This window comes from Tupaia chinensis, unplaced genomic scaffold (assembly GCF_000334495.1).
Source record: "Tupaia chinensis unplaced genomic scaffold, TupChi_1.0 Scaffold000146_1, whole genome shotgun sequence".
Classification (NCBI taxonomy): Eukaryota; Metazoa; Chordata; class Mammalia; order Scandentia; family Tupaiidae; genus Tupaia; species Tupaia belangeri.
Window position 1 is genome coordinate 8026888 of NW_006159616.1, and position 14250 is coordinate 8041137.

The following is a 14250-nucleotide window of genomic DNA, read 5'->3' on the forward strand; positions in this document are numbered from 1 at the left end:
CTTTCACTCTTCCCCTCTCTGGTCAAATTTAAATAAATAAACAAATAAATAATACTTTTCTAAAAAGTTTAAAAGAAAGAAAGAAAGAAACTGTGGGTACGACCCACGAGATGTTCTGACCAAGAACCCAGACAGGCGAAAACACCTCAAGCTCATCGGGCCTCCAGAGTTAACTACACAGCAGCCCCCAGCCACGTGCGGCCGTCAAACACGTGGGTTGTGGCTGGGCCATGCTGAGAGAGGCTTTAAAGTTTGGAAAACAGAATGTAAACTATCTCAATGGCTTGGCTACGGCGGTGGCACATGCTGGAAGCTGCTGCTTGGCAAGCTGAGACCACATGGGAGGCCTGGGTTCAATTCCCAGCCTACCCTAAAAGCTGGGTGCAATGGCACACACCTGTGGTTCCAGCTACTCGGGAGGCTGGGGCAGGAGGATCTCAACATAGAGAGACTCTGCCTAAACACACACACACAATCTCATTCATAATTTTTTTTTTTTGAAGAGGTTTTTGCTATAGGGTGCGTGCGCTCGCCATACAGAGAGAGATAGAGAGACAGAAAGCGAGAAACCACCCCCTCCCCCCCGGGGATGGTCACGCCACAATCCCTTCTCCTCCATTCTCCTCTCGGGATCTTGGGCACGCACACACACACGCCCGGCGTGAGTTTAAGCCACTGGGTCTGGGACGCGAACCGCAGTCGACTACATGGGAGTCCAGCGACACAGCCATTACGCCAACTGCTGGTCCCAATCTCATTCATAATTTTTATGGTTCCATGCTGAAATGATAACATTTTGGGGCCACCAGGTGACATGGTGGTTAAGGTGTCAGATTCACACATGGCCAACTATATTTTAAGTCCCAGACATGGTGGCTTGAAAACCACAACAGATAAATAGATAAATAAATAAATAAATGTTTAAAAAAGTGATAACATTTTAACATGTTGGGTTACATAATACACATTATTAAAATTAATTCACTTAGGGCCACAAGGTGGTGTGGTGGTTAAGGTGCTCAACTCCCCCATGGCCTCCCACAGCTGGCGTCCCAGACCTGGTAACTTGAAATTCATGTGAGGCATGGGTGTCTGTATGCCCAAAATTTTAGGAGGATAATGGAGGAGAAGGGACTATGGTGTAGCCATCCCGGATAGGGGGTGATTTCTCACTTTCCCTCCACTGTCTCTCTCCAGTGAGTACACACGCCCTATGACCTAAAAAATAGTAATTCACTAAAAAATAATAAGAACCTAAAAAGAATAATAATTCACTAAGAACCTAAAAAAATAATAATTCACTAATTTCTCTTTACCCTTTTTTTTTTTTTGAGAATTTTTTTTTGCTATAGAGCGCTTGCGCTTGCCAGACAGACAGAGAGAGACAGAGAGATAGAAAGCGAGAAATCACCCCCCAGGGGGGATGGCCACGCCACAATCCCTTCTCCTCCATTCTCCTCTCAGGATCTTGGGCACGCACGCACACGCGCCCGGCATGAGTTTTAAGCCACAGGGTCTGGGACGCGAACCGCGGTTGACTACATGGGAGTCCAGAGACATAGCCATTACGCTAACTGCTGGTACCCCTTTACCCTTTTCAATGTGGATACTGGACAGTCTTAAATGATCATGTAGCTGAATGTGACCGGCATTGGTTTTGTTTGTAATTTGCCAGAGGGTATGTGAACTTGGTAGAGAGACAGAAAGCGAAAGTGCACCCTCCCTGGGGCATGATCATGCCACCATCCCTTTTCCTCCATTTTCCCTCCTTTCAGGATTTTGGACACACATGTTTGACATATTTCTCAATCTGTCAGATCTAGGACTTGAACCACTTGGTTGGCTATGTGGGATCCAGTCGCCTTAACTACCAAGCCATGGACTGGCCCACACTGTTTTTTTTTTTTAAATAATTCTTTAGTTGTAATTTTATTTATTCATTCACTTATTTTAATTTGACCAGAGAGAGACACGGGGGGTGGGGGCGAGAAAGCAAGTCACCAGGTCCAGGACTCAAACTATGATCAGCTATGTGGAAGTGTCCAGAGCCTTAACCACCATGCCACCTATTGGTCCTCCACACTGTTTTTATTGGAAGGCACTGTAGAGGCATTATCTGCATCTTTTTTTTTTTTTTGGAGAGGTTTTTGCTATAGGGCATGTGCGCTTGCCAGAAAGACAAAGAGACAGAGACAGAAAGCGAGAAGTCACCCCCCAGGGAGGATGGCCATGCCGCAATCCCTTCTTCTCCATTCTCCTCTCGGGATCTTGGGCACACACGCACACGCGCCCGGCATGAGTTTAAACCACCGGGTCTGGGACTCGAACTGCAGTCAACTACATGGGAGTCCAGCGATATAGCCATTCCACCAACTGCTTTTCCTCTTATCTGCATCTTATTCAAAGAATTAATCATCTCAATTAATTCTCATTTTGTAGATGACGAAAGTCTAAACTTTCCACTGAATCATATAGTCAGAAAAATACTAGGCATTTGATAAATCGTTTATCCCACTACAACTCAATAGCTAAAAGGCATTTTTATGACAATTGGAGGGAATGAATTGTGGACAGAGTATTAGATAATCACCGGGCAGTCTTCTTAGGTGCTGTTTAGCATTGTGGTTAAGTAAAGAATATGACTGTAATTAGAGATGCGCTTGGGCAAATGTGGAATTGAAATGCCATGGTTACTGGATTTCCTTAAAAAACTTCACCAGAAATAAAAGAAATAAAGAAATGTGACCGAATCTTTTTTTTTTTTTTTTAATTAAGAGAGATTTTTTGCTATAGGGTGTGTGTGCTCACTGGAGAGAGAGAGAGAGGGGATCCCCAGAGGGGATGGCCACGCTGCAGTCCCTTCTCCTCTCGGGATTATGAGCATGCAAGCACACACACCTGGCATGAGTTTCAAGCCTGCAGGTCTGGGACTTGAACCATGGTCAGGCATTTGGGAGCCCACCATCTTAACCACTATGCCATCTGCTGGCCCCGTGACCGAATCTTGATAACTATGGAGATCCTCCTACCTCAGCCTCCCGAGTAGCTGGGACCACAGGTGTGCGCCATTGCACCCAGCTTTTAGGGTAGGCTGAGAACTGAACCCAGGCCTCCCACGTGCCTCGGCCTGCCAAGCAGCAGCACCCAGCATGTGCCGCCATCGCAGCTGAGCCAGTGAGATAGTTTGAACCTGGAGGTGGGGTGGATGAAGGGGTCCTTGTACTGCTCTCATAGACTTCTGCATCTCTTTGAGAGTTTTATAAACACACACATGTGCGTGCACACAGGCACAAAATCATTTCCATTATTAGCACAACTTTACTCCTGCTCCCGAGAGCAGAAGGGGAGGAGACGGGTGTGGCCCTTGGTCCTCACAGCTAGCAGAGGGTGCAGACTTCTGGGTGCTCCTGACAGGGAGGGAGGACGTGGGGTGAGAGATGCCCAGCTCCTGCCTCAGTCTCTCTCCTCTATCCAGGGACCCCCACTGCCGTGAAGCTGCCACTCCTTCAGGTTATCCCAACAAGGGGTGCCCAGGTCCCTTGGAGGCGGTGACGGGGGTCAGCAGGGAAGCCTCAGAGAGGAGGACATGCCTGTGAGATTCCTCTGCCCACTGCCAGGTGCAGGGCTAGCAGCAGGAGGAAGGGAGCACTGGGGCACTCTGCCACCCCTGTCCATGGGACACAAGTCAGGCCAGGCTTCAGCGAGCTCGGACTGTCCCAGATGCCCAAGGAGAGCAGACGGAATGTGCTGGAGGCCCCGACCAAACTACCCCGGGAGCCTGTTCAAACACAGGTGGCTGAGCCCCACCCCAAGGTTCTGACGCGGCGGTCTGGGACTGGCTCTGAGGACTGCGTCTCTAAGTGCCTGGATGATACTTAGGCAGCTGGTCCATGGGCCACGCTCTGAGAGCCACTGTTCTAGCTCCGAGTCTCACCCTTCTGGTACATCTGAACTAAATAGTTCCCAAAGTGTGCTCCCGGCCAGAGCACCAGCAGCACCTGAGAAATGCAAATTCTCAGGCCCCACTGCAGACTGCTGAATCAGAAACCGCCGGGGTGGGGCTCAGCCAGCCCTGTTGGAACAAGCCCCCGGGGGCTGCTGATGCAGCTGCAGTGTGAGAACTAGGCTCCAGATGAGCTAATGAGTCGGAACCCAGATGCCAGGTCGCAGAGAGGCAGCGAGCGTTCCAGAGCAGGGCGGGCAGGAATTCCGACGGAAGCCGTGTGGCAGACCTGGGGACATGAGCAGCGGAACAAGGATGATTCTGAGCGGATGAGCCCTAGAAGGGGCGTCAGAGGGCAGCCTGCAGAAGAGATGGCTCTAGGCAGCCGGAGGGGGCCTGGGCCTGGCACTGCCCGTAGCCTTGTGTTCAGTGGGCAGACCAGACTCATGACAAAGTCGCTCACCCCAGTGAGATCAAACCCCGGGCTCTGCTCAAGCATGTCTAATTTGCAGACAAAACGGTGGCCCTGCCACGCCGACCCCCAGTGAAGCATGGTCGCATGGTCATGCTGCAATCCCTCCTCCATTGCTTCACTCTGTTGGGATTGGGCATGTGTGCACATGTGCCTGGCATGTCTATTTTTAAAAATAATTATTTATTTAACTATTTATTTTGACCAGAGAGAGACAGAGTGAGTGAGAGAGAGAGAGATGGAAAGTGAGAAAGCAAGCTGCCAGGTTCAGGACTCAAACTGCAGTCAGCCACGTGGGAGCCTCGCCCTCTTAACCACGCCAACTGCCGGCCCCAATCTGGCGTGTCTTTTAAGCCACCGAAGTCAGGACGCAAACTGTGGTCAGCCATGTGGGATCCACTCCTTTAACCACTAGGGGCTGGCTGGTATAGATACGATTTCTTTTCCCACTGGCTCACATGTCCTGGTGTGGGAATTTGGGTCAGCCCAGCCCTTCTCCTATAGGGAAAGTGGCTGGGGGAGCCTGTGTTCTCAGGATCTGTGGTTAGGAGACTGCCACAGTGAAGAAGCATGTTACATGACTCTGTCACACTCTCAGATGAGCACACGTGTGGCCCCTTCTCCTGGCTGCTTCCTGGCCTCCTGTCACTGGCACCTCACTGGTCTCTAGGTGGTTCCCAAGGGGATGAATGGGCAGGGTTGCCCAGCCTTCCTCGGGCATGATGGCTGACTAGGCCCCCAGGGGCACCAGGAGCTCAGCTGCCATCCTGCACTGGCCTCTCATCACCCTGGTGCCCGCTGTCCCAGCTGGTGCCCTGTCAGATGGTGAGCTAGCTCCTTACCCCGAGGCCCTGTGCTGTCACCCTTCCTCATTCCTACCCAGCCCGACAGCTGAGACTTTCCATGGGGTGACAGCAAAGGACTGGAAGACACCCTGTTGCCATGGCAAGGGCCAGCCCCGGCCAAGCACAAGGCAGAGGAACAGCCATTTGTGATGGAGACTTCACGTCCACCACTGACTTTCCGAGAGGAAAGAGCGCCAGGCTCCCACATGGCCGACCGAGGTTTGGGTCCCAGACCTGGCGGCCTACTCTCTCCCTTTCCCTCTTCTCTCTCTCTCACTCTGTCCCTCTCTGGTCAAATTAAATAAATAAATAATTTTTAAAAAATTAAATAAAAGAAATCTTTAAAAATTTGGAAAATTTCTGGGACTAGCAGTTGGCATAATGGCTATGTCACTGGACTCCCATGTAAGTCAACCACGGTTCGCGTCCCGGACCCGGTGGCTTAAAACTTACGCCAGGCGCGTGTGCATGCGTGCCCAAGATTCCAAGAGGAGAATGGAGGAGAAGGGATTGCGGTGTGGTCACCCCCCCTGGGGAGTGATTTCTCGCTTTCTATCTGTCTCTCTCTGGCGAGCACACGTACCCTATAGCAAAAACCTCTCCAAAAAAAAAAAGAAAAGAAAAAGTTTGGAAAATTTCTAAGAGGAAATCAATTACCAAAGGGCAATGGATAAGCGATTGGCAGGGCCAGAGAGAAAACACTCAGGCCTGGGGCCGGCAGGTAGCGTGGTGGTTGGGGGCGCTGGACTCCCACATGGCCAACCACAGTTTGAACCCCGAACCTGGCGGCTGGCTTTCTTGCTCTCTTTCTCTCTCTCTCTCCCTCTCTCTCTCTCACTCTGTCCCTCTCTGGTCAAATTAAAACAAACAAATAAAGTTAAATAAAATGATTCTTTAAAAAAAAGGAAGAAAACACCTCAGACCTTCCAAATACCACGTTCCTTCCTGCCTCAGGACCAGCACTGGCGTCTCCACACGCTCCTGGAGCGCCACCCCAGCCAGCCCACTGTTACTCGGTCTCAGCTATCTCCTCGGGGAAGTCACCTGACCTGGCCTCACCAGTTACTCCCTCACAGCACTGTGTCCACCAGACATTACGCACATGCGCTTACGACCTCTGTTCTCCCCCTAAGACGTAAGCTTGCAGGCCGAAACCTTCTCTGTTTTTCTAGAGATTTTTGCCTGAGGGCACCTGCATTCCTCAGAGAGAGACAGTGAGAAAACACCCCCCAGGGGACATGGCCAGGCCGCAATCCTTTCTCCTTCATTCTCCTCGGGATTTGGGCATACACACACGTGCCTGGTGTGATTTTCAAGCCACCAGGTACAGGACCTGAACCGTGGTCGACCATGTGGGAGTCCAACGACGTAACTGCCATGCCATCTGTTGGCCTCCCTCTCTCTCTTTATAAATTTGTTATAGGGCACGTGCACTCACCAGAGAGAGAGAGAGAGAAAGAGAAAGTGAGAAGGCACTCTCGGGGCGGGGGGGTTGACCACAGTACAGTCCCTTCTCCAGGCTCCTCTCAGGATCCTGGGCATGTGCACACACACACACAAGCGTGCTCGTTTTTCAAAGCACTGGGTCTGAGACTTGAACTACATGGTGGGCCACGTGGGATCTAGCTGCCTTAAGCACCATGCCACCTGCAGGCCCTCTCTCTTCACGTCCCAGAATAACAACAGTGGGTGGGGCCAGCAGGTGGCATGGTGGTTAAGATGCTGGATTCCCACATGGCCAAACGCAGTTCGAGTCTTGGACCTGGCGGCTTGCTTTCTCACTTTCTCTAACTCTGCCTCTCTTAAATTAAAATAAATAAATAAAGTAATCCTTTTAAACAAAACAACAACAGTAGGTAACCCTTTTGTGCTTTCAGACATCAGGCTAACCTTCGTATTAATTCATTTAATCCCTACAACCAACCTTTGAGTAAGGTGCTTCCTTTAGCCCCACTTTACGGATTAGGAACCTGAGGCTCTGAGATGAGGCGGCCTGCCAACATCGTGGAGCCTAGAAATGGAGGAACTAGGACTCACACCCAGGCTGCTAGGTCCCAGGCACGACAGGCACTTGATGAACGAGCGAGTGACTAAGAGCCTCCCTCCCGACTCAGTGCTGCGTCTGCCCTGGTCTCCCCAGTCACTCTTACCTCCGTTGGAGAGCTGAGGTGGCACAGCTGGCACTGCCGCTACAGGCCTGCCAGGGGGTGTCCAGGGGCTGGGCCTCCCCGTCGGGCCAACCCCGGGTGCCTTCATGGGGGTGGAGGACTCCCAGGGGCGGCCCCGCCGGGCTTCACAAGCCGCCGGCCTCACTTCCTCAGCCACAGCCACATCGCGGCGCGGGGGTGCCAGGGTGATAAAGACGGACGAGGCGACCCTCTTCTCAGGCTTTGAGGCCATTGCTTCGGCTCCTGGGGGCTGGGGACAGAGTGGGGCTGAGGTTCCAGCTCTGGCAGGGGGTAGGGCAAGGGTGCAGTCCACCTGGACACACAGATGTCCCCTGGCATGAAGCCTCCCTCCCCCAACACAGGGACAGCTACCCCACCATGCCAGTGACCAACCTAGCCAGTGACCTAACCCCAGGGACAGGACCCCAAAGTCCTGACTGCCCCTCCTGGCCCCTGGCACACCCAGGGGAACAAAGGGCAGCTCTGCCCAGCTCACTCCAGGAATGGCGGCTTTGCCTTGTCTCTCAAGTGCAAGGAACAGCTCTTCTGGCTCCGGCCCCACCCAGGTGACTGCCTGGCCCGCCGAGGACCACGCCTGCCACTGGGCCGCACCCCGTTACCTCCCTCACCTAGGATCTGGATTCTCCTGGGAGCGCCGACGTGAAGTCCAAGGTTCAGACCAGCTCTGCTGAGGGAGGAAAAGAGAACAGGGCTGTCAGAGTGGCAGGGCGAGGGGCAGTCATTGAAGGCCTTTTCCCAAGCCCTGCCCTGTGCCTGCACAGCCAGAGCACGCCATGCTCACTCGCTCAGAAGTCCCCACATGCTGCGGGTGGGCGCTGTCGTCACTCAGCCCACCCAAGCCAGCATTCTTTCCTAGGCCTTCTACCGCACTCTGGCCAGCTCCGAAACCCGCGCGGGGCGGATCCAGGGTGGAACTGGCAGAGGGGCTCGACAGGCTCTGACCTCACCTCCTAACCCCGATCCTCCTGCGGCATAAATCTGATAGTTGCTTCCTCTTTTTAAAATTGTGCTACATGCGCTAACCAGGACGAGAAGCACCTCCAGTCCTGCATGCTGCAACCCCTTCTCTATTTCTCCATCCCGTCGGGACTCCGGACATGCACATACACGAGGCCCACGTGTTTCTCAAGCCCCCGGGGCAAGGATTTGAACTGCATGGTCAGTCACATGGGATCTGGCTGCCTTAACCATCAGGCCATGGAGTTGGCCCAACTGCTTCTACTCTACCCAAAAGCCTTCCATGGCTCCCTGGTACCTCAGGATAAAGTCCAAATTATAGCTCACATGGTTTTTGTTGTGTTTTTTTTTTTTTTTTTTTTGGCTTTAAGGAGAAAGTACCTGCCAGAGAAAGGACAAAATCACCCAGAGGGGGCGGGCGTGTGTGTGTATGTGGCACACCGCAGACCCTTCTCTAAGGATCTGGGGCATGCACACGCACGTGCCTGGTGTACATGATTTTTATTTTTTTTTGAGTGGTTTTTGCTATAGGGCACGTGCACTCGCCAGACAGACAGAGATAGAGAGACAGAAAGCAATAAATCACCCCCCGGGGGGATGGTCACGCCGCAATCCCTTCTCCTCCGTTCTCTTCTCGGGATCTTGGGCACGCACGCACACGTGCCCGGCGTGAGTTTTAAGCCACCGGGTCCAGGACTTGAACCGCGGTCGACTACATGGGAGTCCAGCGACATAGCCATTACGCTAACTGCTGGTCCCATGTGCATGATTTTTAAGCTGCCAGGTTGAAGACTGGAATCGCAGTCAGCCATGTGGGACCCAGCGCCTTAACCACCGAGCCACCGGCTGGCCTGCATCAACCTTTTTTTGTCCACCTTGAGTCACTCACTTTTACTCAACTAAGTCTTTCTCCCCGAGCAGCCTTGGAGGGTTTCCACCATCTGTCTTTCCCCTCTTGTTCCCACAGGGCAAATTTAAGTTTTCCTTTAAGAGTCCCAGCTTGGGACCAGCAGATGGCATAATGGTTATGTCGCTGGACTCCCAAGTAGTCAACTGAGATTTGAGTACCAGACCTGGTAGCTTGAACTCACACTGGGAGTGTGTGCATGAGTGCCCAAAATCTTGAGAGAAGGGATGGTTGGTGTGGCCATCCCCCCCTGGGGGGAATAGTGATTCCTTGCTTTTTGTCTCTCTGGCAAGTGCGTGCATCCTATAGCAAAAATTTCACTCAAAAAAAGAAAAAACACGGACCAGCAGTTAGTGTCATGGCTATGTTGCTGGACTCCCATGTAGTCGATCGCAGTTTGAGTGCCAGACCTGGTGACTTAAACTCACGCTGGGCATGTGTGCATGCGTGTCCAAGATCCCCAGAGGAGAATGGAGGAGAGGGGATTGCGAGTGGCCATCCCCCTGGGGGGTGATTTCTCGCTTTCTGTCTCTCTTTCTGGCAAACACATACGCCCTGTAGCAAAAACTCTAGGGGGTGGGGAGAGAAAAGAATAAACAAACAAAAAGGAGCCCCAGCTCAAACATGCCCTCTCTGTGAAGCCCCTCTGATTCCTACCCCCCAGGCCAGTTGTTCCCAAGGGGTGAAGACAGGACCGCATGGACCACCTGGCTCATGTGCCTGGTGCCCTTGGCCCTGTCTGTGCTCCCCGTAAGCCCGGAGGGACCTCACCATGTAGGTACCAAAGTACAGACCCAGGAGCAAGGGGGCAGCCCTCTCCAAAAAAAAGCCACTTCCATCTTTGGGGGTAGCCTTCAGGGCAGGGGTGGAGATGGGACTGCAGGTAGGGTGACACAGGCACACCCAGCTCAGGAGCCCCCACTGGGCACCCCGCACGTGTGTCCAGGGCTAAAAATATACATTGCTTCTATCTCGCTCTTTCTGTCTGGGCCACCTTGACATGACCCTGAAGCCTGGCCCAGACAACGGGGACGAGGGTGTATAAGAGCCAGAGAAGGGGGCTGGGTGGGTGGAGGGCCCTGAGGGACCCTCACGGTGGACCTGGAGCTCAAATGGCCTCTTGGGGTCCTCCTTCCCCATGTCAAAGTGCACTGGCCCCCATGGGCTCTTGGTGACTGTCAGAGAATAACAGTGACAACACAACACATACTCCCAAATTTCTCTTAGGTTGGTCTATGTGTTTGGCTAAAATACACAGCTCTTGGGGGCCAGAGGTGGCATGGTGGTTAAAGTGCTGGATGTTTTTTTTTTTTTTTTTTTAAGAGATTTTTGCTATAGGGTGCATGTGCTCGCTGGAGAGACAGAGACATAGACAGAGAACAAGCAATCATCCCCCCCAGGGGGATGGTCACTCCTCAATCCCTTCTCCACTCTCCTCCTGGGATTCTGGGCACGCACGCACGCACGCACGCACGCCCAGCATGAGTTTTAAGCTGCCAGATCCGGAACTCGAACCATGGTCAACTATGTGGGCGTTTAGTAATGCACCCTTACGCCATCCACTGGTCCCAAGGCCCTGGATTTTTACATGGTCAACCAAAGTTTAAGTCCCAGTTTTGAAGCTTGAAAATCACCCAGTTGTGTGTATGTGTGTACCCAAAAAATCCCAAGAGAACAGAGAGGGATTGAGGCATGGCCATTCCCCCGGCGGGATGGAGTGATTTCCCACCTTCCCTCTCTCTGTCTCTCTGGCGAGTGTAAGTGCCCTATAACAAAAATCTCTCTTAAACACACACACACACACACACACTATACAAGGGGTCTTCGAAAAGTTTATGGAAAAATACTATGCATGGATATACATTTTTTTTGCACCCAAGTAAATTTATAATTTAATTCCATTTTCCAGAACCTTTTTTAAAAAGAATTATTTTATTTAATTTTACTCATTGTCGTTACTTTATTTTATTTTATTTTTGAGAGGTTTTTGCTATGGGGCGCGTGCGCTCTCCAGACAGCCAGAGACAGAGAGACAGAACGTGAGAAATCACCCCCCAGGGGGGATGGTCACGCTGCAATCCCTTCTCCTCCATTCTCCTCTCAGGATCTTGGGCACGCACGCACACACGCACACGCGCCCGGCATGCGTTTTAAGCCACCGGGTCCAGGACACGAACTGTGGTTGACTATGTGGGAGTCCAGCGACAGCCATTACACTAACTGCTGGTCTCAATTTTATTTTTTTTTAAAGTTGACCAGAGAGAGACAGAGAGAGGGAAAGTGAGAAAGCAAGCTTCCAGGTCTGGGACCCAAGCGATGGTTAACCATACGGGGGTCCAACTGCCTCAACCACTACGCCACCTGCCAGCCCCTCCAGAAACTTTCTGAAGTCCCTCATATTAGGAAAGAGCTTTAAAAGCTTATTTAGAGGGGCCAAAAGATGATGTAGCAGTTATGTCGCTGGTCTCCCACATGGCTTACCGCAGTTCGAGTCCCAGATCTGGTGGTTTAAAATTCACACCCGGTACATGTGTGTGTGTGTGCCCCAAACCCCAAGAGAATGGAGACAGGACTGCAGCGTGGCCATCCCCCTGGGGGAGTGACTTCTCACTCTTTCTCTCTGTCTCTGTCTTTCCAGCAAGGGCACACACCCTAAGGCAAAAACCTCTAAAAATGTTTACCCAGAAGTGCTCCTCTGTTGTTTACTGTTTTGAAAATGATTTTGGAAGTATATGTGCTTAAGCTGGCTGTGTAGTCTTTTTTTTAAGAGATTTTTGCCTTAGGGTGTGTGTGTGCTCACTGCAGTGGTGTGGGGAGAGACAGTGAGAGGGAAAGTGAGAAATTATCCCCTCCGGGGATGGCTGGGCCACAATCCTTTCTCCTACACTCTCCACTTGGGATCTTGGGCACGCACGCGCACGCGCCCAGTGTGATTTAGAAGTCACTGGGTCCAGGATTCAAACCATGGTCGACCATGTGGGAGTCTAGGGACGCAACCCCTATGCCACCTGCTGGCCCCCCCAGTCTTTAGTTTTACTTTCGGCGAGTTCAAGTAGAAATGACAAACGACAGCAAGGGCACTCACTGACAAAGCACCTACTGCGTGCCTGCCACTGTGTCGAGGCTCTCTGTGCCTCAAAACTCACTTTATTGTCAACCCAGCTGCGAGGAAGGCCCGTTACATCCCCACTTCACAGATGGGCCACCTGTGGCCCGAAGAGACTAAGGGATGTCCCAGGCCATCCATGGCAGACTGGGAATTCTAACAGAGCATCGATCGGTCCACCTGGGAGTCCCGGGGTACCCTGGGACCTCTGAAGGCTTATTTTTCTTCCCTGAGTGGCTCAAGGCCCCCACAAATTCCCAGGCCTGTTCTCACCCTGGAATGGCCCAATCTGGACTGGGGATCTGGTCAGCACATTCTGGGCTGGTCTCCAGAGACCGCCTCAGACCTTCAGGACACCCGGTCACCTCCTTCCCGCCCTGCTCTGACCCTCACTCCACTCGTTCGGGAAGTCGGACTTCTCGGAAAACTTCCAGCCCTGAGGCCAGATGTTCACAGCTGGGCAGCACCCCGTCTCTCCCAAGCAATTACTGCAGGGACTTGGGGCCCCAGGGAGAGGGGCCAGGCTGGGGATTTCCAAAGCTCAGTCCAGTCCTGCGGGGAAAGGGAGCCTGGGCTTCCCTGGGCCCCACTGCCCCCAGTCACCCTGGGGCACGTACATGAGCTCCCTATGGGGCACCCTCCGCCCTCTCTTCCTCTCCCAGAGGGAGGATCCAGTTGGGTAAGCAGAGAAAGTGGGGACAAAGGGAAGGAGAGTCATTTCCTGTCAGGAGGAAGGAAGGAGGCTGAGATCCAGCCAGCCGGCGGGCCACCGGCTGGCTTCAGGCTGGAGCTCAGGGGCAGGGGGTGGGTTGGGTGATGGGGAGGACCCCCCCACAGTCCCCCTCCCCTGGCACCCTACAGCAATAACTTCACACTTGGAACCACCTCAACTTGTTCTTAATACCTGGATAAAGCAGTGTGTTTGGGTTGGGGATTACGCTTTGCTGGGGGCTGGAGGGACTGTACCCCAAGTCCCTTGCAAGGGAACCTTGAAGCCTTGGAGAAGGGTTCTTTCAAACTCTCTCCTACCCTGGGGAAAAGGAGGAGGCACAGAGCTGGGTTCGCGCTGGACTCCACCTCTTTCCTGCTGGGTGACTCTGAGTAGGTGCCTGAACCTCTCTGCGCCTCATTTTTTTCATGAAGTGAGCCGAAAGTCTATCCTGGGAGGGCAGAGGCTAGGAGCAGAGGGTGCTCAGGAGCCGGCCCGGGCAGGCGTAAAGAGGACAGCGGGGCATTCAGCCACTGAGGGGAAGGAAGGAGCCCTGGGTCTGGGCTTCACTGGGGCGCCTGGGGCAGCAGGACTTAGCCCCCACCGTTAATAGGAGCAGGATCTGGGCACTCCCCAGCCTCTTCCCGGGGTCTCTAGGTCTGAGCTGGGGGACACTGACGCCAAGGTCGCCCCATGGCGCTGCGGGAGGGGCCGGGATCGCACGTTGGAGGTCGGCCAGTCCCACACCTTCCCAGCCCCCAACGGGGACTTCGGGCCCGCGTCCGCTCCCCTCCCTGACCCTGGTGAGGCAGGGGCCCTGAGCTCCCCGAGCTCCGGAAACGCGGCGCGCTCCCGCAGGCGGCCGAGCGGGGCGGCTGGCCGGGTCACCGTGGGGCGCCGCCGGGGACTTTAATTCGATCCATGTGCGGGACGCGGTCCTCTTTGTGCGGGAGCTTCCGCCCTGCGCGCCCGGTCCTTGGCGCCGGCTCCGGGGCAGGGATTCGACCCCGCGCCGTCCCCACCCCGCCCTCCCCTCCTCTGCGGGGCAGAGACCGAAGGACCGAGCCCGAACGACGGAAGGACAGCACCGCGCCCCGCCCCGCGCGCCCCGCAGGCCCCTCC

General features: G+C 53.5%; 1 protein-coding gene across 1 annotated transcript in view; it reads right to left on the reverse strand.

Annotated features, from left to right (window-relative positions):
- Window positions 1–14250, reverse strand: part of FBLIM1 (filamin binding LIM protein 1) — a 36051-nt gene that overhangs the window by 18987 nt on the left and 2814 nt on the right. The window contains exons 2-3 of the mRNA XM_006145258.3: window positions 8058–8116; window positions 7411–7678 (exon numbers count right to left, since the gene is read on the reverse strand). Of these exons, the coding sequence (XP_006145320.1) occupies window positions 7411–7660 (250 nt within the window). The 5' untranslated portion in view covers window positions 7661–7678; window positions 8058–8116. The remainder of the gene's footprint in view (window positions 1–7410; window positions 7679–8057; window positions 8117–14250) is intronic.